The sequence below is a fragment of the Gymnodraco acuticeps genome, unplaced genomic scaffold (genome assembly GCF_902827175.1).
Source record: "Gymnodraco acuticeps unplaced genomic scaffold, fGymAcu1.1, whole genome shotgun sequence".
NCBI classification, from domain to species: domain Eukaryota; kingdom Metazoa; phylum Chordata; class Actinopteri; order Perciformes; family Bathydraconidae; genus Gymnodraco; species Gymnodraco acuticeps.
Window position 1 is genome coordinate 404,064 of NW_022992006.1, and position 27,722 is coordinate 431,785.

Here is a 27,722-nt window from a genome sequence, read left to right on the forward strand (position 1 = left end):
TCAAGTGTCTGTCGCTGAAGACTTTTTTTTTTAAAGATGTTATATTCTCCAGCCACGGTAACTCGCATAGAGCGCTCAAACTGTGATCCCTAAACTTGGAACGCCAGTAGAAACAGAGCTCATAGAGCTTTTTTCATGAGCTTGACAGGATTTGGACCACTTTTAGAATATAGCTGGGACATAGTGTGAGGACATTTTGGCACTATTGAATATGTAATCAGATGTGTTTAGTCAATCTGCTGTGATGTGCTGTGGGAGGGATCCAGGATTATGGACTGGTGTCTTTGTCCCGGGAGGATTAAGGCTCTGTAAGGAGATCACAACATTAATATTCATACACACCGAGTAGATGTGGACAGAGATGGAGAGACATAGTATTTTACTTTACTATAGTATACTACATGCACAGACAGAAATACATTGACCCTAAATTAAGCTAACTTCAAACTATCCTGACGCCACTCTTTTCAAACAGATGGTCCTTTACAGTATATTCATTCACGTCGCTCTACAATCAATCACATTAGTTCAAAATGCAAATAGCTGCACTTTAATCAATATGGCAAGTTATATAATGAGAGACATTGACTAGATATTGAATGTTTTATTGACATTAAAACAATGGAAGTACACATGTTCATTTCAGTAGTTACTTAGCACCACAGCATTTGTCTACTGTAGCTGTCAATTATAATCATTATTTTGCCTTTTAGCTTACACTGAATTTATTTATACATGCACAAGAGTAGCCAGAGCCAAACAGGACAAATAGAAAGAAGCCATTGTACAACTATGTGGGGGATTCAAGTGTTTAGGAAAACATTTGCAACAACTATTTTATCTCTACAGGCCTAGAACTTGTGGGACACAAATGGTGCATAATAACCTTGTATGACATCTTGTTTAAATGATTGTTTATAGTGTACTTTGAGGTTGTTAACTCATTAACGTACAATTACAATGTAAAAGAAACAAAAGCATTTAATTTACACATATACTATTTTTTTAACACATTTTATTTGTACTTTCTATCCATACATAATGTTTAGGCTATTTTTTTTCCAAGTTCTCTATATGACTAGCAGTCCTTAATATCAATAGACAGGCCTAACCAGGCCTATAACAAAACACTGAATAATGATGTAGGCAAACTTCAAAAGGTAGCAATAACTACCACATGTTTATAATGACTAAAAAACGACCACCTTTGCCCCCAAAGCCATTTACAATGTGCACGTGACCCTAGAATATTTGGGTAGTGATTTAACAATAAGAAAACCAAGCTATTTTGATGATGATGCATTGGATGAATTAACTTTACATAGCAATAATCAAGAGGCACATAAACACACAAATGTGGTATAAAATATTCCCAGTCCTTAAAAGATTATGTACGAAAGATTGACATATAACCTACCGATAACATAGACTAAGAGTCACCTGCAAATCTGATGTAAGGCTCCACTCATTCGCCAACAAGATGTCGTATATTAACTGTCCAATCTGCCCACCCACCTGACCTCAACTCACCCCAATGCCCCCTGTTGAGGCGTGGAAAGAAACATGCTGTGCACTATATCGGATTCATCTACCAGCAGCCGTCAGAAAGGCACTTAATTCCATTAAAGCACTACTTGGTAGCGGCGTGTGTTTCCTGGAGCAAAGTACCTGTCCCCACAAGCATTTAAATGTAGTAAAAAAAAATGTTGTTTTCAGACTGAACTCATTGTGAGGTGTTGACAAACATGAGTGTTTAAGTTATGGTGTTCAATTTGAACCCTGAGAAAAAAGGAAATAAGTCGTTGTGCGCAAATGCTAAATCACAGTACAGTTGATTTGTTTAGTGTGTGTGTGTGTGTATTTAGGGTTGTAGTGTGCTGTTCGGTTTCAGTCGTATGTTCTTTTATGAAGGTGTTGGGTAGTAAACGGGCACATCCTGGTCACACACACTGAACCCAGATGTCTTGTCGACTGCGATGCGATTGTCCACGTGTCCCTTAGGTGTTGTTGTTAAATGTTTCTCACAGTCCAGGAGGGTGAAGTCAGAGTTGAAGCAGATCTCAATCTGCCCCAAAATCTGAAAACCTGCATTCTGCAAAACACACAATTTGACAATCTAAAAGACTTTCAGTCAACATTTGAATCATATTTTAAACACACACAAGATACACATTAATATTCCTATAAAAAGGACCATGCAAAACTAGACAGAAAATTGAGATAGCATTATTTGAATAATATATGTGTTATACCTTTGACGGATGGACACATTGGATCTTAGGCTTGACGCTGTAGAAGTTCTCTATGACTCCTTCAATTTGTGAAAGCTACGCACAGACACATTAGAAGAAGAGACAAAAGGAAAAGTAAGGGACAGTCTTATTACAGACTATAAGGCATTTTCATGAGATTTTTATATACCATTATTTGAGGTTAAAATATAAATAGACCTACTTTGTAGTAATTTTCTGAAGGGATGATGTCAAACTTTGTCAGGATGCTACAATAACAGAAACAAAGATATTTATAACTTTGAGGTTTATGCTTTGATCCACAATTACTTAAAATAAGGTTACAACAGTTGACTTTGCTTCTGATGAGAAATGTGTATGTGCAAATGTGAGGGTGTGATTTGGACAGGTACAGCACGTACCTGTCCAAATCCAGTTTATGGTATAGTTCCAGGGCCTTGCTGAAGTATTTATGTTGGCTATTCAGAGACTCTGCCTTGGCTGCACATGTACCATGTTTGTGCCACTCATACTTCCTGTGGAAACAGACAAACAAGTATTAATAGGTTTTCCAATGATAGTGTACTTTTTAAGACTAAAATATTTCCTGTAGTCACAGTTAGTAAACAATAAATATAATGTGAGCATAGTGTGTTTTTGAACAAGTGTTAACTATAAACGTTATGTGCTATATGCATTAAGCTGCATTTTACAGTTTATTCCCAGCTTTAAAGAGAGTTGAATATGCTATAACGTAGACAGAAATGTCCATATATTGCTGCCACAGGACACACTGACCGAAACAAATGCATGTAGCTAATTAGAAGCCAACTGAAGTTTTTTAGCCTGTGAAGTTAATATTCAGGATACGATTTTGAAATTGGTTTGTCTGCAAATAAGGTAATATGATCACAAACTGTGTTAAGATTAAACACTTGAGTATTGACAGCATATGAGTTGCATATCCAAATTAATTTGAGGATGCATTGAAAAATTATACAACCCGACAAACAATGCATCTCCAATACTGATGTGGTAGAAGCAGAGGTGGGACCAAGTCATTGTTTTGCAAGTCCGAGTCAAGTCTCAAGTCTTTGCGCTCAAGTCCGAGTCAAGTCTCAAGTCAGGATGGGCAAGTTCAAGTCAAGTCCAAGTCCTAAACTTTGACAAAACGAGTCTTAAACAAGTCCTTATGTGCTTTTCAACAAATGTAATGACATCGATCAACAGCAGGGCCGTCCCTCCCTACAGGCCGGTCATGCAGGCTGTATGGGGCCTCACATTGCGCAGGGGTCCTCGGCTTATGAGCTCGGCTTGTGCGCAGTTCCCCGCGCCCCCCCCCCCCCCCCCCCCCGCTGATACGCGAGAGTGAGAGGTGACAAGGGGAGCACGTCTGTAACCCGACACCGTTGCAATGAATCGACATCTGACCAATCACGGCTTTGATACGGCCACTAGTGCAGGTGAAGAGATGTCGGCAAAAAGACAGTTTCAGTCCGGCGCAAGCAAGAGGGAAACAAAAAAAAACATGAAGAAACTAGAGCATCACTCGAAGGTGGGTTATTGTATGAGTCAAATGTACAACTTGCGAATGTTGTATAAGTCAAATGTCAAACTTTTGCCAATTGCCAAAAAACATCAGCTGCAATTCACGACATGAAGAAGGCAGTTTCTGCATAGCATATAGGCTAATGGAGATGCAGTTATTTCCAGCATTCTTTATTTACCATTCATTCAAGTATTTTATGCCTCCCTTGTATCTGCTAATGTACAGGAGGAAGAGTGATAAACTGTCTCTCTAGTTGGCTTACATAACAGTTAAAGTTTACAGCCTAAAAAACATGGAGCATTTCTTCCCCTTTTATTCGTCAATTTGCACATTTCGTGGTAATGCTCAGCCTCTCCCCTTAACTCCTAACAGTCATCGTCATGTCAACCACAACACAGAGAAATACTGATAGAAATGTGTGTGTAGTTGTTGATACATTGCTGACAGAGGGAACTAGAATACAGATTTAAGAAATATCAGTTTTTGAGCATGTCATAAGCATGTTTTGTCTTGACTATACAACTATATTATAATAAAACAATATAGTATTTATATTATTGAATTTATTATTATTATTAGAAGTAGTTTATTTGCATTAATCATATTCTAATCTTTTTGAGGCTAGTATTTGGCAGGAAATGCAGACGTATTCACCTGTATGCATACTGAACGACATACATGCACATTTACCTCACTGTATAAAAAAGTAACTGTGTTGATAATAATAATAAACAGGAATTATATTTGCAAAGTACTTTGTTTCCAAAAAATATTTTTTCACTGTCGGTTGGGGGGGGGGGCTCATCTCACAATGTCGCTTGGGGCCCCAAGTTGGCCAGGTACGGCCCTGATCAACAGAATAATACTTAATAATCAAACTGCCCTTTATTAGTCACATTAATAATTTAATAATCCATTTTCTCTCTGCTGGTAAAGTAACGTGTTTTTTCTATTTTAAGAGGGATAAGTAAGGTAATGCTACCGTGACGGTTTGATTCAGAAGGAGTTTAATGTATAAGATCCCTGATGTTGAGGTGACCAGAATGTTTATTTCCACTGTGTACAACATGTTATAAGGGACCCACAATCTATCTTTATGCAAGGGATAATGTGCAGCGAGGCGGGCTCTATGGGGAAAAGAACACCTGCATCTAGATGCAGGTGGTACTTTATGTGTATTTTGATGCTAATACTTTTGTACTTTTACTTGTAACATTTTGAATGCAGGACTTTTTATTGTAACCGAGTATTCCTACACTCTGGTACTTTTACTCAAGTACAAGATCTGAACTTCTCCCACCTCTGACAATAAATCCTGAGTGGTTACCACAAAAAAAACCCTGCTCTGAAGGTTATTTTCATTTTACAAATCCTGCACTCAGCTTTGCTTTCTCCAATATCATTGAAATGCAGCCAGATGCTGCTTCTTTTTTCGGTTTTCGCACATTTCTTGACTTTTTCCGACACGCTTGCATTTAAATCCGGCTCCCCCGTCTCTCTGACGCTCTGTGTAGCTGGCCTGTACCACTACACCTGCGTCTGCCCCCCACCCTTCTTTCACATAATGGTATGATCCTAGTGTGTCCTCGCATATGATTGGCCGCATGGTGGCTCAGCAAAATAAAGTTCCGCCCCTGCCTGCAAGGATTCACAGCAAGAGTTGCAGCGGCTGGAGATTATGCCCTCCCCGACGGGAGTCTGCTCTTCTAGCGGCATCTCGCGATCGGCGTGTTGGAGACCTCTGAATTAAATGATCAAGTCATCTCAAGTCAGAAGGCTCAAATCCAAGTCAAGTCCCGAGTCATTAGTGTTCAAGTCCAAGTCGAGTCGCAAGTGTTTTGTGATGTTGTCAAGTCGAGTCCAAAGTCATCAAATTGGTGACTCGAGTCTGACTCGAGTCCACACCTCTGGGTAGAAATACAGTGTTATAGTTTATTATACGAGAATACACCCAACTAAAAATTGTCAGACAGATTGACAGGAACATAATTGAAGGATTAATTTATGCAATACCAGAATCCAGTAGACATGGGGCTCAACAAGTCTGGCCAACTCTTCTTCATGTCTGGAAGCAGGTCCTATAACACACAGCAAACATATTTATGTATACACAAGCTAGAGAAAGGAAGGAAAAAACAATCCTTTATTTCCCTTCCTACATTTGGCTAAGCTAGATCTTACTGTTTTTTTGTTGTGTGTTTTAGAGTTTTTATTCTATTTTATGAGGCACTAACTACTAAGTAGTATTCCCGTTTCTTCTTTGACCTTGGATGCATACCTTTGTGTTTGTTCTTCTTAACCTCAGTAACTAATAGTTGACAAAAATAATATGTGAAATGCTTTCATGAATTTTGCAGCAGTGTTAAGGGCGCAGTCAGCCTAAACAATGTTATACTTTGTTATGTGGTTAATACTTAATATAAATTAAGTTGGAAACCACATATGCTATATCAAAGCCAAAATATCCAAATCAATAGCAATTCTGAATAAAGCCAAATACCTAATTAATCAAGCTTCTTTGTTTATGCTGTACTGCTCCTTCATACTTCCATACATGATGTATTGTGTGGAAGTTTGGGAGAACACATATAAAACAAATACACATTCTATCTTCATCCTGCAAAAAAGAGCCAATACGAGTTATACATAAAACTACATACAGAGAACTAACAAATGCATTATTCATCAAACTAAAAACTATAGGTTACTTACGTAACCCCAGTTCTCAGAGTAACATGAAGTGAGATGTCTCCCTATGGGATGCGCCTCAACACGTATGCAAACAGAAGCATCAATCTCATTACGCCAATTCTGATTGGCTGGTGATCTTGACGTCAACGTCAGGGAATCCACCCACCCTTTAAGTAGCTTGCGCTACGACGTAGCGGCATTCAAAATAAGTACCTCTTCTCGATTCGCCTTAGCAAGAAGGGCCGTCTGGTAGGGCTGAACGATATACCGTGTCATGGCGATAACCGCGGTATGCGCATGCGCGGTATTCACACCGCAGGGACGTGCGGTTTTATTCATTTAAAAAAAAAAATGCTAACGCACTTTAGCACAGAATTCAAAATAAAGATACCCTTATTACTTATCGAAACTGCACATACAATATATCCGATTAAAGCTGAGACTCCACAGATTATTTAAGTATAGTATCTAAGCGATCCGATCTCGCAACAGGGGAAGCAAACACAGACATCACAACACGTACCTTTTACGGAGCTTTTACGGGAGATCGTCTCACCGTAGCTGTCAATCTGATCAAAAGACGTGTTCAATGACATTAAAATGAGAAAGAAAAAACGCAGCTGAATCGGTTGATCCATAGGTTGATAATGTATATGTGGCTTTGAAGCAATTGTTTATAATCCATAATTCCATTTTTATGTAAAAATCGGAGCACAAAAGTTAGCTGCTAATGGTAGAGTGTATGCAGCTTTCGGTTTTGGCTACGCGTCACTCTCACTCCTTATTTGTTCACGTGTTGGTGTGTGTAGAACTTCCCCTGCATGCACAGCAAACCACCAATCACAATCATTCTTGATCAGATCACAGCAGGCCCCGCCCCGCTAGTTTGCAGACCATCAAAACACTGGTAAAAAATGAGCGAGGCACAGGAGGACAATACCGGAGAAAATGGAATTATGGATTATAAATTAAATCATTTTTTTATACAGAGACCTTATGGATTAAACCTATGGATTAACCGATTCAGCCGCGTTTTTTCTTTCTCGTTTTAATGCCATTGAACACGTCTTTTGATCTGATTGACAGCTACGGTGAGACATCTCCCCTAGAAGCTACGTAAAGGTACGTGTTGTGATGTCTGTGTTTGCTTCCCCTGTCCGAGTTCAGATCACTCAGTGATGATACTATATACCTAAATAATCTGTGGAGCCTCAGCTTTAATCGGATATCTTGTAAGTGCAGCTACGATAAGTAATAATAAGGGTACTTTTATCTTGAGTTCTGTGCCAAAGTGCGTTAGCATTTTTCGCTCAGGGGTCATTTAGATGCTTCTTATGAGACTTGTTTTGTTTTGGTAAAAATGGTTTGTATCGTCAATTAGCTGAGATTATTTCCGTTAATCTGGTAGAACACATGAATAGGTTCTTAAATATTACGATCCCCTTAGACACTGTTGTGAAAAAAAAAAGTAAAGTACCCGCCGGGACTTTGGGGTTTAACAGGTTAAAAAAAACGCAATATATACCGCAGGGGGGGGGGGGGAAATCGCGATGTCAGTTTTCAGTTTTTCAATACCGTGCAGCCCTACCGTCTGGTGAGACATCTCACTTCATGTTACTCTGAGAACTGGGGTTACGTAAGTAACCTATAGTTCTCATTCATAACACTCCGTTCGATGTCTCACTATGGGATATTGAAACTCCCGTATTGCTAGACATGCTTATCTCTAAAATCACCAAAGCAACCAGAACTTAACAGGTAGAACTCTGTCTCACCACGGGACCCAGCACTGCGCGGGCCACACTTGGAGCAGAGACATCTAGCCTGTACAAGCGGACAAAAGTGAGCGGCGAGGACCAGCTCGCTGCTGCACAAATGTCTTGGATGGAAACACCCTTGAACAAAGCCCAGGATGTAGCCAGTCCACAAGTAGAATGAGCACGCAGGCCCGTTGGTGCCTGCAAACCCTGACTCGTATAAGCCAGAGCAATCGCTTCCACAATCCAGTGGGAGAGCCGTTGCCTGGTAACGGGCTTGCCCTTCTGAGGGTTAGCCCAGGATATAAAGAGTTGGTCATTACAACGAAACTCTTTTGACCTGTCCATATAGGTGCGTAAAGCACGAACTGGACACAGCAAATTCGGCCGCTGTTCCTCAGAGGAACACAGTGCCAAGCGCTCTGGGTGTGGGTGAAAGATCGTCCCCCCCCGCCTGAGACAGTATGTCCCTGCGTAGTGGGAGCTGCCATGGCTGCCCGCACAGCAGCTGATATATCTCTGCCAGCCAGTACATTGCAGGCCAGTGCGGAGCTATCAGGATAAGTGTGTGGCGTTGTTCCCTCATAGCACGTCCACGCCTAACGGTGCGTTTAAATCGCTCATTGAAAAGAACAGCTGACATTGAGCATTTTCTTTTGATGCGAACAGATCTACCGCGGCTCGGCCGTAACGCACCCACAGTTGACTCACAATCATTGGATGTAGAGTCCAGTCTGCATATAGTGGTGCACCTCTGGACAGCAGATCCGCCCCGAGGTTCATCACTCCTGGTACGTGCGTCACTCTCAGAGAGAGGAGACGTCCGCAGCTCCATAAGATCAGTTTGCGTGCCAGCATGTGTAACTGGAGAGAACGCAAACCCCCTTGGCGGTTTATATACGATATTGTGGTCATGTTGTCTGTCCTCACGGGGACAGGATGTCCTCTGAGAAAAGGCAGAAAGCGTTTCAGGGTGAGGAACACCGCTAAAAGCTTGAGATAATTTATGTGTGACCGTTGGAGGTCTCTGCTCCAGAGACCCCTCACAGGTCGACCTTCGTATATACCCCCCCAGCCCGTCAGACATGCGTCTGTGGTGACCACCTTCCGCGATAGGACAGCACCCATAGGCACGCCCCGTACTAGAAAAGTCGGGTGTAGCCAGTGGCGCAGTGCCATTACGCATTTCATAGTGACCATCACTCTCCGCGCGCCATGACGCGCGGGGTCCAATCTGAGGGCAGCTACCCAGCGCTGAAACTCCCTCATGTGTAAGTGTCCCAGTCGTACTACCAGAATGGCTGACGCCATGAGCCCCAGCAACCGCAGGGGACCACATGACCTGAAGAGCACATATTTGCGTGGCTGGAAATGAGCGAGGCAAGCCCTGAAGGCTTTCACTCTCTCTGCTGACAAGCGGGCTGTAAAGGGCACCGAATTCAGGTGTAGGCCCAGGAAGAGTACAGTCTGGGCTGGAGACAACATGCTCTTTTCTGTGTTTATTACGAAACCCAGGTCGAGCAGGTGTTTTACGAGGACATTCGTCTGCGTAATAGCCTCTTGTTCCGACTGTGCGAGAAGGAGCCAATCGTCCAGATAAGTTGCCAGGCGAATACCCTGTTGTCTTAACGGGGCTATCGCGGCTTCCGTACACCGTACAAACACTCGTGGGCTGAGAGACAGACCGAAGGGAAGTACTCTGTACTCGTAACAGACACCCTGAAAGGCGAACCTCAGATATTTCCTGTGTGGGTAATATACTGGGATGTGGAAATACGCATCTTTCAGGTCGACTGATGTGAACCAGTCGTTTTGGCGCACGAGACGCAACAGAGATGTGTGAGTGAGCATTCTAAATTTGTATCTTTTGAGATATTTGTTCAGAGCTCTCAAATCTAGTATAGGCCGAATTCCGTTCCTTCCCCGTTTGGGAACGAGAAAATACTTGGAATAAAAGCCGCTCTGACTCTGTTCAGCGGGTATTATCGATATAGCCTTCTTTTCTAGTAGCGAGAAAATCTCTTGCTCTAGAATATGGGCCGACTCTCCCCGGGCCTGTGAATACAGAATGCCCGAGAAGGGGGCGGGGGGGGTGACAGCGAATTGGAGCCTGTAGCCCCGTGTTACTGTCTTGAAAACCCAAGCAGAATCTGTGAGCATCCTCCACTTTTCGCTTCTCAAAGCGAGCGGAGATGTCACAGCTCTGCCGTCTGCCCTCAGTGTCTCTATTTGTTGTGTTATGGGGCCCTCTAGTGTCTGAACACGGTGGTACCCCAGGTTGACAACCCCGGCCGACACTGCGCATGCACGTGGCGGTGGTGCCTTCACAATCCCGTCTATTGTCCGCCTTTTGAGAGAGGCCGTAGCCGCTCTCAAAAGAGGGGCAGACGACAGACTGTTTATTGTTTTTCTTTTCATTTTTATTGACTGCGCCCTTGGCTTCAAGCCTGGAAACAACAGTGGGAAATGATTTATTTTGAAACAACAATGATGACATGTGTTTGTGTGACTTAAACAGGCAGCGGAACTTGCTGTCTTCGATGTTAAGTCCATTTCCCTGATGGCGCGAACTTGAGGATGACGTTCTGGCATCACTCGAGGCGGCGGGAAGATGGGGGCATGGTGGCACCCCGAAAACACATGGGCATCCAACACTGGAACGTCCTCTGGAGCTGGGGAACAGGGAACTTCCAGCTCCTTCATCGAGGAGAGGAGGCTGTCAGGCTGCCCGCTTCTTCTTCCTCGCCTGGTGGCTGAAAACCTGGGTCGGCTGCGCCTGAGCGGCAGCTGCCGGAACCGGAGATTTTCTTGGCCAGCTCCCTCTTGCCTCGTGCCTGGGCTGGGGACCCGGGACGGGCTGCGGTCTCTGCTGCTTCGGTATTTTGAACCGGGCAGGACGTGAGACAGCTTGAGGGAAGGCCTGCCACGGGACCATTGGAGGTGGCGGCTGGACCCTTCGGGGGAGACAGAGCTGGAGAGCCTCGTCTCCCTTCATTTTTGACTCGCATCTCAGCTGCATTGAAGCTAGAGCGGAGCCAAATATGCCCTCGGGAACAATAGGCATGTCCAGAACATCCTCTTTTTCCCGGTCTGGAAGGTTCGTCAGGTTGAGCCACCTGGCTCTCTCCTGTACCACCATTATTCCCAGTGCTTTGCCCGTGGCTTGGACTGCACAGCGCTGCACATGGAGGCAAATGTCCGTGATCGCTGCGATCTCGTCCCACACGACAGGCTCAGGTTTGCTCGACATGTCTTCGCAGAGCTCCGCCTGGTAGGCGGTCAGCAGCGAGGAGACGTTGAGTGCCCTGGCGGACAAAGCTGCGGCTTTATAGGCCTGTTCGGTCATCGCTGACTGGAACTGGTCTGCCTTTGCCGGTAGCATGGGGTTCCTGCTCGGTGTCGAAGCCAGCCTCGGTTGGAGGTGGGCTGCCACCAGCGGTTCCATGGGCGGCATGCGGAGCAGGCCGAGCCTCTCCATACCGTCACAGTCCAGGGAGGAGGCACCCTGGATTGGGGCCTTGTTGCTAAAGGGACGGTCTCTCCACGAGACCGACACCTTGTCCAGCATCTCCGGAAAGACTGGAAGGAGCTGCCTCTTCGTCCTCGCTGCTTGGGGCAAGTTCTTCCCCTCGTAGCGAGATCTGGAGGTCTCCTTGGCCACTTCAGGCCATGGGATGTCCAGCCTGGACGCAGCGCGTTGACACACGGCCTGCAAGTCCATGCTTAGGACGGGCGAAGCTGGTGTGCTCTCGCCCGGGGGAGCGGACATCGCTCCCGGCTTTGCAGCCTGAACCGATGAAACGAAGATGTCATCCTCATCCGAGTCAGACAGGAGGAACTCAGAGGTATCCTCTTTGTCCTCCATATAGTCCAACTCCAGGACTTCCTCCGCGGGTGGAACCATGGTGAGGTCCAATTGGGAGCCCCAGCTTGACACAGCGCGGGGCTCGGCTCTCGCGGCTCTTGCCGCCACCGGGTCCCAGCCTGAAATGGTGTGGGGCTCCGGTTCAGCGGCTGTTGTTGAGACCCAGTCTGGCACAGCACGGGGCTCAATCTCTGCGGCGGACGCCACCATGTCTTGATTGCCGGCCGGCGAATCAGCGGACATGAGGGGGTCCTGACCCGACAAGCTAGCTTGGCGTGCTAACCGTCGGCGGAGGCTCTTAATGGTGAAGCGGGTACAATGCCCGCACGAGCCGGGGTTATCGATAGCCTCCCGGGCGTGTTCCAGCCCGAGGCAGGACGAGCAGACCTGGTGTGAGTCTGTGCCTGAAATCTTAAACCCGCAGCCGCATAGCCGAGCCTCCGAGTCCCTGACTCCTCTGGTGTGAGAGAGAGAAGGGTCCATCTTCGATCGCCGGGGTGTCGGCGTGGAGTGGACACGCTAGTAACAGGTACGTTACTGAGAAGAAAAAAAAATCCAACCTTGCCGTTAGTCCGAAAGGAAAAAAGGCGACGGTGTAGATTTTATTCTTTAAAGAATATTAACTGGTGTGTTAATACCTTTTTTTTTTTATCTCTGTCTCCTCTGGTGTGAGAGAGAAAAGAGAACGTCCTCTTTACCGTGGTGTCGGTGTGGAGGGAAGAAAAAACTAGCAACAGGTATAGCTTGAAGAAAAAATCAAACCTTACCATTATTTCGACAGAAAGAACGGCGAGGCAGATTACAATATTAACTGGTGTGTTAATATTGCTCAGTCTTCTTGCAAAGCAAAAAAGTAACCGGCAAGCGCCCGTCGACCGAATGTTAGCTTTGGGTTCAGTCTGTGGACCGTTAAGCAAGCCCGGTTACTGATAAATCGAGATGTGCTCTGAAGCGAGAAGAGGTGTTTGAATGACGCTGCGTCGTAGCGCAAGCTACTTAAAGGGTGGGTGGATTCCCTGACGTTGACGTCAAGATCACCAGCCAATCAGGATTGGCGTAATGAGATTGATGCTTCTGTTTGCATACGCGTTGAGGCGCATCCCATATACCTCATTCACACCAACGCAACTCCGGTTCAAGCTCCGTGCTAGAGCTTTTCAGGTTCAGAACCAGTTCTTCGGTTTAGCTCTGGCTCTTTTCACACCGCCCAGAGTCCGACTGGTAATGCGTCGTTGCGTCATCGTCATGACGTAACCGTTTGCGTGCCTGCTTCATAAAGCCAAACCGCGCGGATGAAATCAGTTGCATTAATTTCTTATGGCTCTATCTGCAGCTTTTCCGGAGTCATTTCTGTAGTTTAGTTATATTCTTATAAAAAAAGTGTACTCGTGTCAATAAAGGTTTTTTTAAAACACAACTGCTTCTGAGGTCGGTCTTATTTCTTAAGGTGGACTGAACCATGAGTGTGGAGTAACGTTATATCTTTCATTTAAATGAACTGTAACCTTCACCCAGGTATGTAACAGCTGTTCTCAAATGAACACGTGAAGTAAAGTTTAATATTTATAGTTTTATAATGAGAGGTGATCAACGTGAATGCTCAGGTTCCACCTTAACACGCAGACACGTTGCTTCACCATGAGCAGAAACCTTTATGCAGTCTATGGCAGAAACACGGAAACTCTGAAACTCTTGTTAAGTTTCTCCATCATTGTGTACAAACTGGATTAAACGCGGGCTTTTTGTTGTTGTTCAGGACTCAGGAGTTGATCTGTCTCTGCTCCCGCCTCGACGTAAGCGTGACGTATGTGGTGCTTTTGCTCTGGCCGGACAATTTTTTTGTACTTGAAACGAACCGGATTCCGGAGCTAAGAGGCTGCTCCGCTGCGGTGTGAAGAGGAAAACCCGGTGCTTTTCAAGCTCCAGCTCCGAACCGGCCCTGAAACACCGTTGGTGTGAATGAGGTGATAGTGAGACATCGAACGGAGTGTTATGAATGAGAACACTAAAACTACAAGACCTGGTTGACTATAAAACTATTCAAATTATGTTCAAAGCCGCAAATCAACAATTACCTCATAATATCCAGGGACTTTTCACACGGAGAGAAAGCATGCACATGTTGAGAGGAAACTGCATTTTCAAAAAACCACCCGTACGAACAAATGCCAAACTTCATTGCATCTCAGGATGATAAAGGTGTTAGTCTGTGGAATGACTGTAATGATGCACTGAAATATTGTACAAATCTAAACTGAAAGTATTATTTAGGAGCCAAATCATTAATGGTTATGAACAGGACCTGTAAAATCCCATTTGTTGTTATTTCTTGTAATTGTTAAAGTAATTTATTTCTGATTGTTTTGTAAAAAAACAAAAAGCAAACAAATTAACAAGACAAACATGTCGCTGATGACGATGACCTAATATTTTATTTATAAGAAAAATATATGCTAGAGGGGGTAGGACCAGAAACGTTTTTTTAAGCTTCTTCTTGCCCCTGTTGAACATGACCGAGACTATTTGAGAATTATTATTGTTTTTTTTTTTGTTATTATTTGTTTTTTGTAATAATTATTAATTTGAGTGAGAAAAAAAAAAAAGGAAAAAAAGAGAATATACCTCTATTTCAGAAGAGTTGAAATGCCACGATGAATTGCAGTCAATCCCTTTATCTGGCCTGGAAAATAGAAGGATTCAAACGAGGGAAGAAGAGAGAGAAAGAAAGACGGTAAAAACAGATTTTACAACATGGCAGCAATGACTTTTCAAAGAGCTGTTTCCCATGCGTTGCATTTCTTCCCCAAAATACTGCCCGATTAGATGTGCTTCCTCTTGCCACTTTCCTAAATAGGTCAGTAGCAAATGTGTAATACATTCCTTCACTACTTTTTCAAGCACAAATTATCATAGTGTACATATTTATATGTTGTAAAAGCAAACATTTGCAGACAGGAAATGTATTCCTAACAAGGTAATCAGAAATCTGACATGCCGATACATGAAGAACACACTTTTCTTTTCGGATTAATAACCACACACATGCATACCAGAGTCCATGTAGCGTCCAGTAGCTGATGTTGGGATGACAGACTGGGACTTCCATCTGAAATGTATAATGTTTGTTATTCCATCAAGACACATACATTTAACTCGTAATTGTATTTTTAACAATAACCATTAGGTAATACTCAAATAGCATTAAGCATCGCAACCTCAATAAATAAGCAAAAAAGGTTGAAAGAAACGCAGAGATAATTATTGAAAGTAGCTCCTAGGGCTGCCACTAATGATTATTTATAATTAAAACAATTGTTCATTCTTAGATCAAACAGTTCATTATTTGTAAGTATCACAAGCAATTATTTACTGTTTGGAGTTGATAAAAGATTTGAGCACTTAATGAAATAAACATTGGTAAAAAGATACAGCAAGACTTTTATATGAGATTTATATTTTCAACCACCTAAAATTAGATAAAAAGATCTTCCTTTAACCACTACGCAAAGTCACACTGTTGATTTTAAAGGGGGAATGCAGCAAGGATGACGTTAAGATCTCCCCAGTTTAATCTTGATTACATTTCTAAAAATGTCTTGCTAAATAGTTAAAAATAAATGTACTCCAAGGTCATTAAGCAAAATGACACCCAGAGCAAATAAATGGAAAACTAAACCCCCAAAATCACGTTGGCAAACCTTTGCAGACACGCACACAGCTAAGCATATGATACAAAACCACATGTGACTCGTGTTTGAATCAGAGAGCTTCTTAAGAAAACAGAAAAAGAAAGAAAAAGAATGCAAAGAAAGCACAAAAATAAGGGAACTGCATCCTCCTGTGTTAAACAGTGTATTGCCTAATCAACCTGATAGTTGACACAGTGTCTCATGACTCAGACATCACATGATATTTAGGGATTACATGTTGACAGTCTAGGGCAATGTAAGAGTGCAACATTGTCTTAAGATGGCATAACATGTTACAAATCAATAATAGATAAAGTTATTGGTTGACTAAAATCGCTAAATTTGAAAACACACTAAAGTTTAGTGAATGAACCAAAGTAGGACTAATCAACCACAGACTGCTGACAGTGTAGATGCTTTTAAACTGAAAATCCTTTTCTCATGCACCCATACTTAGGTGGGTAACATCCCCTTGTTGGTTTGCAGAATGACATAAGAATGTGTGTTAAGAGTAAAATCTGAATCTGGTCCAGTTATTCACCCCCCCCCCCTTTTTTTTTTAAAGCAGGTATTATTACTTGTCTAAACAAGAAAAACAAATGTGTTATTTGCTATTCGAGCCTCTTACCGTAAGCATCAATTTTAATAACTACACCTGTGCTTTTTCTTACTTGATATGCCAAAATGTGGTTTCTAACAGCCCTGTTATATTTTTTAAATGTTGAAATCTAAATAATAAATAAAGGCAAAAAGAAACTCACACCACAGAAGGTGCTTGGCCAGTGGTGGGTCAGGATCAGTTTGGTCCACATATGTCTGAAATACACACACACACATTAATGTATTAGTGAAGTTGATTGTGTTTATTCATACAGAAACAAAAGGAAACATCATTATATGTAGTTATTAAAGCAAAGATTCATTAGAGCAAATTTGTGTTGCTTTACTTACGGAAGGGAAATCACATAGGAGGATGACAGGTATGCTGCCAGGCAGAGCAGAAGAAGGGAGCAGAGCCTCATGTCTGACCTAAAGGAAGAAAATACATTTGCCAATTAACTGCTGCTTTGAGGCAGAACTCAGTATTGAAAATGTGAACGTCCCCAGGTTTCTATAACACGTCATTAATACAACATTGAAATGAAAAACCAGTGTTGAGTTGGTAAAACAAACAAAAAAAAGACATGATGGTGACTGTGTAAAATTCAAATGCTTTTATGATTATATGAACAATAGCTCCAGAGTAGTTTTGGCAATACAAACTCAAGTTCAAGACCCTCCCAACAATGCAACAAACATATAAATAAATTAAATAGTGCAATATTCCCAATTGATGCATTATTAAAAAGAACATTTCTATAATATAGATTAAAACCTGTGTAATATTATTACAGGGGTTCACTCCAAAGAACATCATGCTCATGTGCACAGTGACTGACAGAGGAGAAAAACAGGTAGTGGTTTTAACTGCGGGAAGTGAGTGGTAATAAAGACTACCTGTGGCAAGGTAATTAAGCAATCAAAATTAACCTTTAACTACGCATTTCCCCCTCAGATACACACACTATAAGAATAATTCTCTACGCATATTTCCAGGGCCAGTTTAGCAAACATTTGGCCAAATAAATGAAATGATATGAGAAATGATCCAACAGCAGCGTTTCTAACAGGATCCGTCAAATTGTGCTCAAATCTTTGTTGTGCTGAAGTTCCCACTCTTATGATAACATAGTCCAGCTTGAGACATTACAACACCAAGAGTTTTCTGAGAAATGTGACACACTTCAGGCAACAAAGACAGCAACAATGTAAACGAGACTTGCAACACAGCAGCACACTGTGTGACATTAACAGGATACAATGCGTAACTTAACGTGTAAGCTAACTAAATCAAGCCTACACTAGGAAAACATTTCGGCAGTAGGAGGTTAAACTTTAGTCAGTTCACGTCAAAAGAATCCTCATTCCACGAACAGCGATATTCAGTTTTAACCGAAAAAGGTAGGATTAAACACATGTAAAATGTGATCTCACCTTGAGCCGGATACGTTGCAATAGACTTTTATGGAAGTTAACTTTGCGCCGCCATGTTAATACGTTAGAAAACTTGACTAGGTTGGTGCATAATAGAGAGTACAAGGGAACAGTCTGTTGTTTATGTCCCAAAGCCGCTTCGCTACCTGCCTGCTCAGCCAATCAGGAGCGTCGTTAACGTCATGCGTCGTCACGTGGTAGAGGCTCGATTTATTGTCCGGCCCTCACCGCCGGCTCCTTGTCCAAAGGCCTTGCGCTGTTGTTTGAAACAAGGTACGCTGATGTGACGCTTTACAATCGTACCTTTTTTAAAGAGAGCTCTCACAGCAGTGTACAATATAAACCATATAAACACTTATAATTATTGTTTAAGGACAGTTCTGGTCACGTGTTACAGGGGGAATTATTATAATAATAATATAATCACGCACATGTTAGTTAGGCCTATCTAACAAAGCTCAACAGAAATCATGTGACCCAAACAGACTGGCAGGTGGTCAGATCCTGGTCAATCCAAGATCAAAATGTAATATGCCTTTAAATAAACCGTATGTGTTTTCATTTATTCATAAATATTCACTTGGACGTCACATTTCCCTTTGTAAATTGCTCTGCACTAACGATTCATAATTTAGAGTTAATTGGACAGGCCTGATTTATTAAATATAATGCCCAGGGGTTTATTTTTAAATGACTCATTATAAGGCAATGTGTAAAATTAAGTACGTCAGGAGACTTAAAGTGAGAGAATAATTCATAATATATCTATGTCTGTGACTCCAGGGAGTTTAATTTTAAAAGTGTCGCCAGAAATAATAAAAACGTATAAAATATCCTACTGAGAGAAGGAGAGACTGATTAAGCAAAACGGTACACATTTTACCAATCTAAAGTATATATTTGTTAATGCTATTTCTTAATCATTTGACTTGGTTGCACCCCTGGCTTACTAATGTCTTACTGTCAGCCAACAACATAATGCACTCAAATTATCACTGGGATTAGGTGTCAGAGTGTAATACCACATGGCCAACAGAGGGCTCTTTCTGACCACAGACAGGCACCCTTCCTGTTTTTAGCACACACACAAACAAAGCAGTAGACAAACCTTACAGAAAAACCACACATCCTACATGGACTGACTGAAAGCTATAAACATTTTGTCTGTGGAACACATTAAAAATGTATTTGGGCATATACACCATGTATAGTTAAGTCATGTGTCTCTATAGATTTCTTACTGCAGGATCCTGTTGACTTCTGACCAATCTTATTGTCTACAGTTTGAACTGTTTCTATTTACTTCATATTTATATATATTTTTTAAAACCATATAATTTGCATATAGGGCATTTGAAATGTAATATTCGATTAAATGGTTAGATTTCGACCCTGTGAGTATGAAAACCCATGGTACACCACTCAAACAATACACACTGTTGTCAAAGCCTCATCCTGCCTCTCCTGCCTCTCCTTTCTGCCCTTTAAATGTAACTCCCATGTTGTCCCATCATATGATTTTGCCTCAGATGTGAAATGTGTTCACAGCCCCTTCACTGTGTCAGGAATAGTCTAGCTGTAACTGTAGCTAGTTTTATAAATAGGCCCTGGCCAACGTTCAGCATGCGGCAAAGTGTCTCGAGACTTTTGCAGATGAGAAAGATCTTAAGAGAGGAAATTAACTACTGTTTGAAGTTAATCTAGTACACTTTAATGTCCGTATGCAACTGCTGTATACTGAATTGAAAATGTTATTTTTAGAATTTGTAAAGGTGCCTGTTCAATAATAATACATTCTTTGAATGTGCTGTCAATTATGTTGTTTTTATTTTTTAATAGATAACCATTCTGGTATGGAAGAATGAAAATGAACAGCCTTGTTGCACCATTGCTCTTGTATAAGTCCAACATATCGCTGCATACTCTGAAGAGCTAAAAATCATTCTTTCCCCCATAACAGATTCTCTGCATTGTCTAGAAGAGCTGGTATACCTGAATTACCAAATGTTAAGCCTCAGTTGTTGAGCTAGTGTGTCAATAAACAGCTATTGGGCAAAGCACTTAAAACTGTAATGGGCAAACTCTGTTAATTTAATAGTTGACTGGTTATAGTGGCCCTAAGTCTTGAAGGATACTGGTTATATATAGGCAGCTCTCTTTCCTTATAAGGCCTCAGGCAGAGGCAGGTGGGGGTCGGTTAGAGACGGCTGATGGTCTTCTTTGGCCTGGTACTTGGTTTAGGCTGACTCCCTGTGGATTCAGGCTAACAACCGAAGTCGCTGCAAAGAAAATCTCAAGGGGTAAGATAACTATAATTTCACGCTCCGTTTGTTTCTAACACCCTTGTATCTTCATCTTTAAATCAGATTTTGTGTGAAACCCAATCGAGCAGGTGGGATCAGTTAGGTGGAGGAATAGAAATACCAGATAAGGGTACAACCAAGAGATGTTGCATGGCCCTTAACAAGAGCTGAGGATTTACAATGTAATGCATGGTAGAACATAAGAATAATGAAGGTTAATTAGGTGCTGAAATGTAATCTTAATATATAAATGACCCACTGTTTTGACGATAGTTGCCTAGTTTGAGACAGGACAATTATACAGCTGGTCTCTGTGTGTTTATCATAGTTAGAATCCTAATTGGTTAAAATGGACTCCCACTGGAGAGTCACATTTGGTGGGAACACTTGGGACCATTGCTTCAGTGCAGAAATAGCTGGTGTGTTGCTCTGGGACTCAATGTGTGGACATTGCTTTGATCATTTCAAAATGAAGGAACTCAAATACAAACAAGCCATCATTGTTCCATTGTATTGCAATTGCCACTAATGAGCACACAGCAAGTATTTGTAACAAAACACCAACCGTTTATGACCAAGCTGCAGAATATTAGAGGTTTTATGGTTTTGGTTGAGAATTTTAGAGGTTTCCTGTTACAGATGCAGAGACTCAGGTGTCATTTCACAGGCATTTGTACTGATTCAGTATGTCGGACTAGAACATGACTTGCCTGCTTTGAAAACTCATGTGAGGGCAGTTGAGTTTAATGCTGATTTTCTTTGGAAACACAATGTCTTCCTAAGTCTGTTGATTTCATCTGATTTTTGGAGTATTTCTCTCAGGGGATCTTCACTTACTCTTTACTTAAAGGAACAATTCCACCATCTCTATCTTATATGTGAATGTCCAGTTTGTGTTAATGATAAATGTATTCATTTTAAGCAATTAATCAATATGTGTCATATTGACCAATTAAAGCTGAGTTTGCAGCTGCAAAATCTGTTGTTCCTCTTGCATCAAGCAGTGTCATTTGACGTGGCGTAGTTAAAAGGTGAATTTCTCCACCTCTGGATAGCCTGAGGGTGCAGGTGCTCAAAATCAGAACTGCTTATCTCTCTTGTTCTATTTTTTAAATGAAGAACAAAAAAAACTGCATTTATTTTTGCTTGTATTGCAAACTAGCTACATTTCCAACAAAATCCCCAAATATGGGTGCAGAGTCTGTTTTTGGGAGAGGACACATTTTACAGGGTTTTTTGCGGACCCAGATCTTCAGCTGTATTTATTTGGGCTAGAGGATATGGTCAAAAATTGCAGAGGAAAGAGGCTAAGTCAGCTGGTGCATTAGCAGTGCAAGAGGAAGTGACCGGCCGTGACACTTTGGGCATCAGAAACAGTGCTTCCTGATACATGAAGGCACTTTTCTTGGTCAATATATTATGCACTGGTGATTTTATTGACATTTGCCATCAACACCGATTGGACATAAAAGGTGGCAAAGTGGTAAAGTGTTTGGCAGGCTGGTTCACTGACCCTTAAGTAACTTTGGGGCTTTTCCACTACTACAGCTACATTATTCAACCGGGGATTTAACTGTTTTTATTTTCTTCAGGGGACATGTGTCCATCTAATTGATGTGATGCTTGATTGTCAGTTTTTGAGCTAGACGTGACTTAAACATGCAAGGCAAGTGTTTCAGAAAAAAGCAGAAGGGAAAGTCTTTGCCAGTAGATCATGTCTCAGTAGCTTTCAGGGTGAGGTTGGGCAGGGAGAATCGCTTCATGTTTCATCTGACCTTATTTATAGTCTCTGAGGACTTAGTGACGTAAGGAAATTGTTCCACCGCCGCGTGATGTAAGACAAAGTTATGTTCCTGCTTTGGTATGCGTACTGTAAAAAGTGTTCATGTCTGATGTTATTGTTTATGCCACGTGATATGTGTGTCAGTGTTTCCCCTACTTAATTTATTTGTTTAAAAAAATATTTGTGCCATTTTATATCACAGGATATGACATGTGCCCAATAGAAAAACTTTTATGATAACGCCTATTATTTTACGCTCACATTGAGTAACATTTGAATGTTTATTTTAGTATTGTGTCAATCTCTTGACACAATAGTTTATTATGTGTAAAATATGGGTAGTCACAGTTCACCAATGTGTCTAAAATTGTAATACATATACTGTATTATGTGCTCTGAATTTGGATCTGTCAAATTGTTAGACAGTCTTTGGTGCAGCTGTACTGTCAGTTACTCATTGTAAACATTACTGTTCCAACAATAGTCTACATGCCTTTTGTTTTCTTGGTGAACACATGTGTCTGTGTTAACAGTGTCTTTAAATCAATGTGTCACCTTGTCATTCCTGAAGCAGTAAAAGCTGTGTGTGCATGTGTGTGTGTGTGTGTGTGTGTGTGTGTGTGTGTGTGTGTGTGTGTGTGTGTGTGTGTGTGTGTGTGTGTGTGTGTGTGTGTGTGTGTTTCATCTCTTTCCTTCTTCGCATTTTTCTTCATTAAAGCAGCATCTCCTTCTAGAAGTGTCTTTGACAGGGTTGGTAGCCCTTGTGTTTGTATATGTTTGTGTCACTGCGTTGTTGGTCCGATATGTAATTGTGGATCCACTCTGTTACAATGTCAGTGAGTGTTTGTTTGTTGCTGGTCCAACAGGTCAGTATCTACTTTGTCACCATGTCAACGTGGATGAAACGTGGGGCTTACGACCACGAGTACCACCACAAACAGAGCAAATATGTGGTTAAAGAGTACAGCAGGTACATGTTACACTGTAATGCTAATCCTACCTAAAAAAATAACAGTAGTATTGTAACAGTAGTGTGGACTCGGTTAATATAGTAAGTTGAACCTGTTTAACATTAAACTAACATCAAGACCTAACTAACACTAAGCTGTCTAAGTTAAACAAAGGCATAATTGTTTTCACAATTACTTCCCCAAGCCAATATTTGACATAATTATGAGGGCTTATCAAAGTACATTTTAATGTTGGATATTGGTATATAAATGGACATAGGATTAATAGTTTATTTTAATGCACAAGAAGCTTTTAAAACTTTCAAGCCGCAAAAGTCTGATGGTCTTTTCTACAGATACAAAAGAAAACACCGCAGGAAAGGCTTAGTTTTAATAATGTAATCATAGGCCTCTTTGTGAAATGTTTATTATGTGGAAATAGTTAAAAATCCCACCGCCTGTAGACACAAATATTTAGCTTGAGGAACCACTGCAGGATGTGTAGTGTTAGTGTTTTGTTTGTGTTCTGTGTTTGCGGTGATACTTATCACTTAACAAATCTTATTTTTGCTGCTGCTCACTTCTTCTTTTTTCTTTTTTTTGCCTAGAAGCAGCTGAGCAGCAAACAGTAGTCTGACCCTTTTAACATAAGAAGTAGTTCTAATGTAACAAAGTGTGGAGTGATGGGTGTTGAATTTCCCTTTACACAGCTTATTGTCCTTTACCAATTCTTATGTATTTTATTTCAAACTGAGGTAAGTATGCTTGTGTTGATGTGTGTTGTGTCCCTTGAACTCTGAACGACTGATGACATATTACTATGTAACTATTGTATGTTAAAAAAGATTATTTCTCGCCAGACTCGATAACAATTCCAAGCACATTTTACCACAAGAAAGGATATTATTTACTTCAAATATTATTTTTCCTGTGTGACAAAGAATGTTTTCACACAGGTTTACCAAGAGCAGCACACTGAAATGTGCACGTCACTTGTTTGGACAATTTGGACGAAGCAACACATCCTTCAGGCTGCCTCAATGGCTGCCATACCACAACCTGGCATCCACTTTAACACTATTGGTCTCTTTTAAAATGCAACATGGCTCCTCCAGACTCAGTCCCATAACAATGTTCCCCACTCCAACTACTATGTCTGTTCCTGCCAGCTCTCAGGATCCTCTGACTTTCTGGAGAGTACTCCACTCCACGTTACAGTGGCAGTAGTGGAATGACATCTGGCCTGAAGGATTTATGGACAACAGTGATGAAACACATAGACTTGAGAGCTTCCCACAGCTGGCTGCATCCCTCCTGCTGACAATCCGCAGCCCCTTTAGGCAACAGGCCATTTGCCAGCTTCAGTGGCATAGTGCTGAATATGGAATTTGGCTATGCACAAACAATTGTGTATACTGTATCAGCTGATGATGTTCCAATTAATCAGTGTCCTCCTTTTTGAAAGACTGTCAGTCAACATGTTTTATGACACAAATTGCAGTTATCCTTGTTAAGGAGGCTCAGCGCACAAATGGAGACAATATTCATATCAGACATTAGTCACATCTAAAGCTAATGACTCTCCAAAGCTCAGACTGACATGACTTTAACATGGAGTGTGAACAGTCAAGTGAAATCCTGTAATGCACGCACTTAAAAAAGCTGTTTGGTACTCAATGGTTCTCTGATGTCTCCCCGGTGAGCTTACCTCAGACATTTTTGTTAAGTTGGTGTCGCCTCCACTGCTCACAGGAGAGTCAAAGGTCAGTCAGAGAGGCTTTACTTCTCTGTCTCTACTATGGAAAGGTCTTGTCAGGCATCCTGCATTCTTTCCATGGAGCAGGTTCACACCATTTTGTCATTTTGTAAAAGCATCAGGCTTCTGTCCCTTAAGATTGTAATGTTTTTCAAATGGAAGAGAAACCTGTGTTAAAAATGACCAATTTAATTTGGGACTCTGGCCTACAATAATATAATATCCACTGGCACAATTGTCCATGTTCCAGCAAGTACTAGGTGGGATTGGTAAATCAGTTCTGATTGACTTTACTGATTTTGATGTACTGCTCAGCAGAGCAAAGTGTGACGGCCTCAGAGATTGCCAGTAGTCCCAATCTTTGCTCATGGATAACTTGGAATTCGAATTTGGAATCAGATTACAAGCCCTTTCAAGCATTGGATACAGACTGTTGCACATGAAAGCTAACACTCAGCACAGCACCACTTTAGAGGCAACTGAATAAGTGAAAAGCCTAAACAGTTACCACGCCCCATACACTGCAGTTATTCTTTCTAATGTCACGTTTTATATATCTTTAACAGTAGGTACATGTTAAAAATCACATCATATATTTAGGAGTTTACTGAATGAACAGACTTTACAAAGAAAACACTGATTGCAAACAAAACTGACTTACTGTTTGTATTTAGTTCTACGGCGATGGAGGAAAGATATGAGCACAAAACACAGTCTCGCATCCAAGAAGTGGTAAGAATCTTTTCCCGTCCAACATTGCTTTGTTTGGGAAAATGTGTGTAATTATCTGTCTAATCTATTTTTTGAGGTAATTAATGTTATTTTGTTGTGTCATGGTACAGTATAGCATGAGTAAGACATTTATATTCATCCTTCTCTTGTAATTGTCGTTTCCCTGTGTAGGTAACCTCAAAGATGGGGGACAAATATGTGCGTGAGGAGCCGATGATCAGGGGACCGACGTTCCTGGTCCGACTCAGATCCCACACCGTGTTTGAGAAAACTCCCATCAAACTCTGCTGCACTGTTGCTGGCTTCCCCTTGCCTTCTGTACAATGGTGAGTAACAATGTAACATCTAAAACAAAAACTTTAAACTTAAAAAGAACCAAAACTTGTAAATATATATTTTTTTTATTTCATGAGAATGGGTTGTCTTGCATATCTTTTTCTTCTTGTATGAGGAAATGTTACAAAAATTGCTGCTGAAAAAGTCTTCTATGGTCCCACACGTCTCTATGCTGGTGAGCAGTGATTTCTCTCTATTTCAGGTATAAAGACGGCTCGATCCTGGGCATGTCCTCGGGACAGTTCTTCATTGAAGCTAAAGGTGGAATCCATACTCTGGACATCCCAAGGTGCATTAATTAAAGACTTTAAGATTATGAAAGGTCACATGTAGAGGTAGTGAACATTTGATGAGCTTGTTCCAAATGTAAAGTGTCACTCCTCCAATTCAATATTCAAACATTTAAAAGACAACCTGCATGACAAACTACAAATATCAAAGGATGAGGACAAAAAGAACCTCGTAATTTTATTTTTTTACATTACTTTTGCAAATCTCCCAGCTTTATGTTATAACAATAGTAATACAACTGATTAACAATGCAGGTGTCAAACTATTTTAACTGTTTGTTCAATGCTTTTTATGAAAGGAAATCCATTTCATATTTTAGTTTATTTTGTGAGAAACTGTTTGGTAACTTCAATAATCCAAATGACTGTTATTAAGTAATCTCATCTCTTCACATGGTTTGTAATTATGGCTCACTGCTAAACCTAACTATTCATGACACTTGCCCACTTTGGCCAGTGACTAGCTTATCGCCAGGACTGTGTATTGAATCATCAGAAAATCTTTCCTGTCAGTCCCATTAGGGTCACCACACATATTCAAACTAGAGTAGTTACGTCAGAGTCAGCTGACCGACTCGCTCCAGTCCAGGAAGCTCAGCTGTTCCCAGTGCTGACCTTAGTGCTACGTGATCCTGCGGGATTCTTCCAGTCATCACTCTCTGCTTGGATCCAGTCACCTTAAGCTCCTTCTGTCTGTTACTAACACACATTTCAGCCAACAGCAATTACTCCTCTGAGAAAAATAACTCCCTCCTCCTGAGTTGTCTTAAACTCAAAGAGTGTTAGTTAGATAAATTACATTAACACTGAATGCTCTGTTAATTTAAAAGAAACCGTTTTAGAAATAGGCTGGAATATGTAAGGGGATATATCTCTTTTGAATGACAAATTCCCAGCAGCTTGTTGTCATTTTAAGCCTGGCTCATGACAGTCAGCAAAATGCAGAATCCCAACCCCCCAACTTCTCAGTTATTACAAGATGCCATTCTGTAACTCTTCTCGAACAAGCCTAACCTTCTAAATTCCCCTACACACACAGTTTCACCGGTGCAAAGTATTCTGTAATTCTAAAAGGATTTTCTGAATGTTAATTTTGATTCAAAATAGAATACATTTGGTGCCTTCACTCGGCTACCTGCTGCTACACAGTATTCACTTCCTCCAATAATGTGGAGTCCTCTCCTTATGACTCCAGCAGCCTACGCATTCTGCCAGGCTGGAATTCCAATGTTAGCTGATACTAATGTAATATGAGGTGGTTCTGTAGAAGTTGGTGAGAAGAGCATCAGGAAGGGAAAAGGGACAGAGTGGTTCAGACTGGCCTTCACTGCAGTAATGCATGGCTGCAATGAGACCAAAACATGGCTTTGACCCCTGTAGCAGCCCTAATTTTCTCTGCATCTCCCCAACAAGTTTTCAATTTCGGCACCATCTGAGTACAGAACTTAATTCACTAGATCAGAAAATTCTGCTATTTGCTTCTGGCTTGCTAGGATTGTAAAACATCCATGGCCTTTAGCTCTGGAGGGAACAAAGGCAGCAGCATGTCATATAAATATGATTCAGAGGAAGCATTCATAAGAGACAGAGAAGGTGATGTAACTCATCCTGCAACTTGTAAAATAAGCCCTATGTGAAAATGTTTTAGAAATGTAAACAATTGTCTTTAAAAAAAAACCCTGTCATCTATTCTGTCCTACTGTATGTGAGAGCAGGGCTTTACTCTCTATTGACTGTGCCCACTCAGCTGCTGATT

At 41.4% G+C, this 27,722-nt stretch overlaps 2 protein-coding genes across 4 annotated transcripts in view; one reads left to right on the forward strand and one right to left on the reverse strand.

The window, feature by feature from the left end:
* Positions 1-589: 589 nt before the first annotated feature.
* Positions 590-17,959, reverse strand: rnaset2 (ribonuclease T2). Its single transcript, XM_034201328.1, has 10 exons — positions 17,817-17,959; positions 16,734-16,811; positions 16,544-16,598; positions 15,144-15,199; positions 14,716-14,773; positions 5,794-5,858; positions 2,654-2,767; positions 2,455-2,500; positions 2,253-2,327; positions 590-2,092 (listed from the first exon to the last, which is right to left on the reverse strand). The coding sequence occupies exons 2-10, from the start codon at positions 16,802-16,804 to the stop codon at positions 1,904-1,906; spliced, it is 729 nt and encodes a 242-aa protein (XP_034057219.1). The 5' UTR covers positions 16,805-16,811; positions 17,817-17,959; the 3' UTR covers positions 590-1,903.
* Positions 17,960-20,041: 2,082 nt separating this feature from the next.
* Positions 20,042-27,722, forward strand: part of myom2b (myomesin 2b) — a 35,219-nt gene continuing 27,538 nt past the window's right edge. The window contains exons 1-5 of one of the 3 annotated variants that reach the window (XM_034201325.1): positions 20,042-20,116; positions 22,769-22,872; positions 25,283-25,340; positions 25,512-25,666; positions 25,879-25,965. In XM_034201325.1, the coding sequence (XP_034057216.1) occupies positions 22,790-22,872; positions 25,283-25,340; positions 25,512-25,666; positions 25,879-25,965 (383 nt within the window). In that variant the 5' untranslated portion in view covers positions 20,042-20,116; positions 22,769-22,789. The remainder of the gene's footprint in view (positions 20,117-22,768; positions 22,873-25,282; positions 25,341-25,511; positions 25,667-25,878; positions 25,966-27,722) is intronic. The other 2 variants (XM_034201326.1, XM_034201327.1) reach the window with 2 other exon arrangements.

What these genes read in the sequence shown, in the direction of transcription:
- rnaset2 (XM_034201328.1), bottom strand. Translation starts at nt 16,804, where the DNA reads ATGAGGCTCTGCTCCCTTCTTCTGCTCTGCCTGGCAGCATACCTGTCA. An exon ending in TCAACTCTTCTGAAATAGAG is followed by an intron (nt 5,859 to 14,715) that starts GTATATTCTCTT and finishes TGTGTGTTATAG; the next exon opens with GACCTGCTTCCAGACATGAA. An exon ending in AATGTGTCCATCCGTCAAAG is followed by an intron (nt 2,093 to 2,252) that starts GTATAACACATA and finishes TGTGTTTTGCAG; the next exon opens with AATGCAGGTTTTCAGATTTT.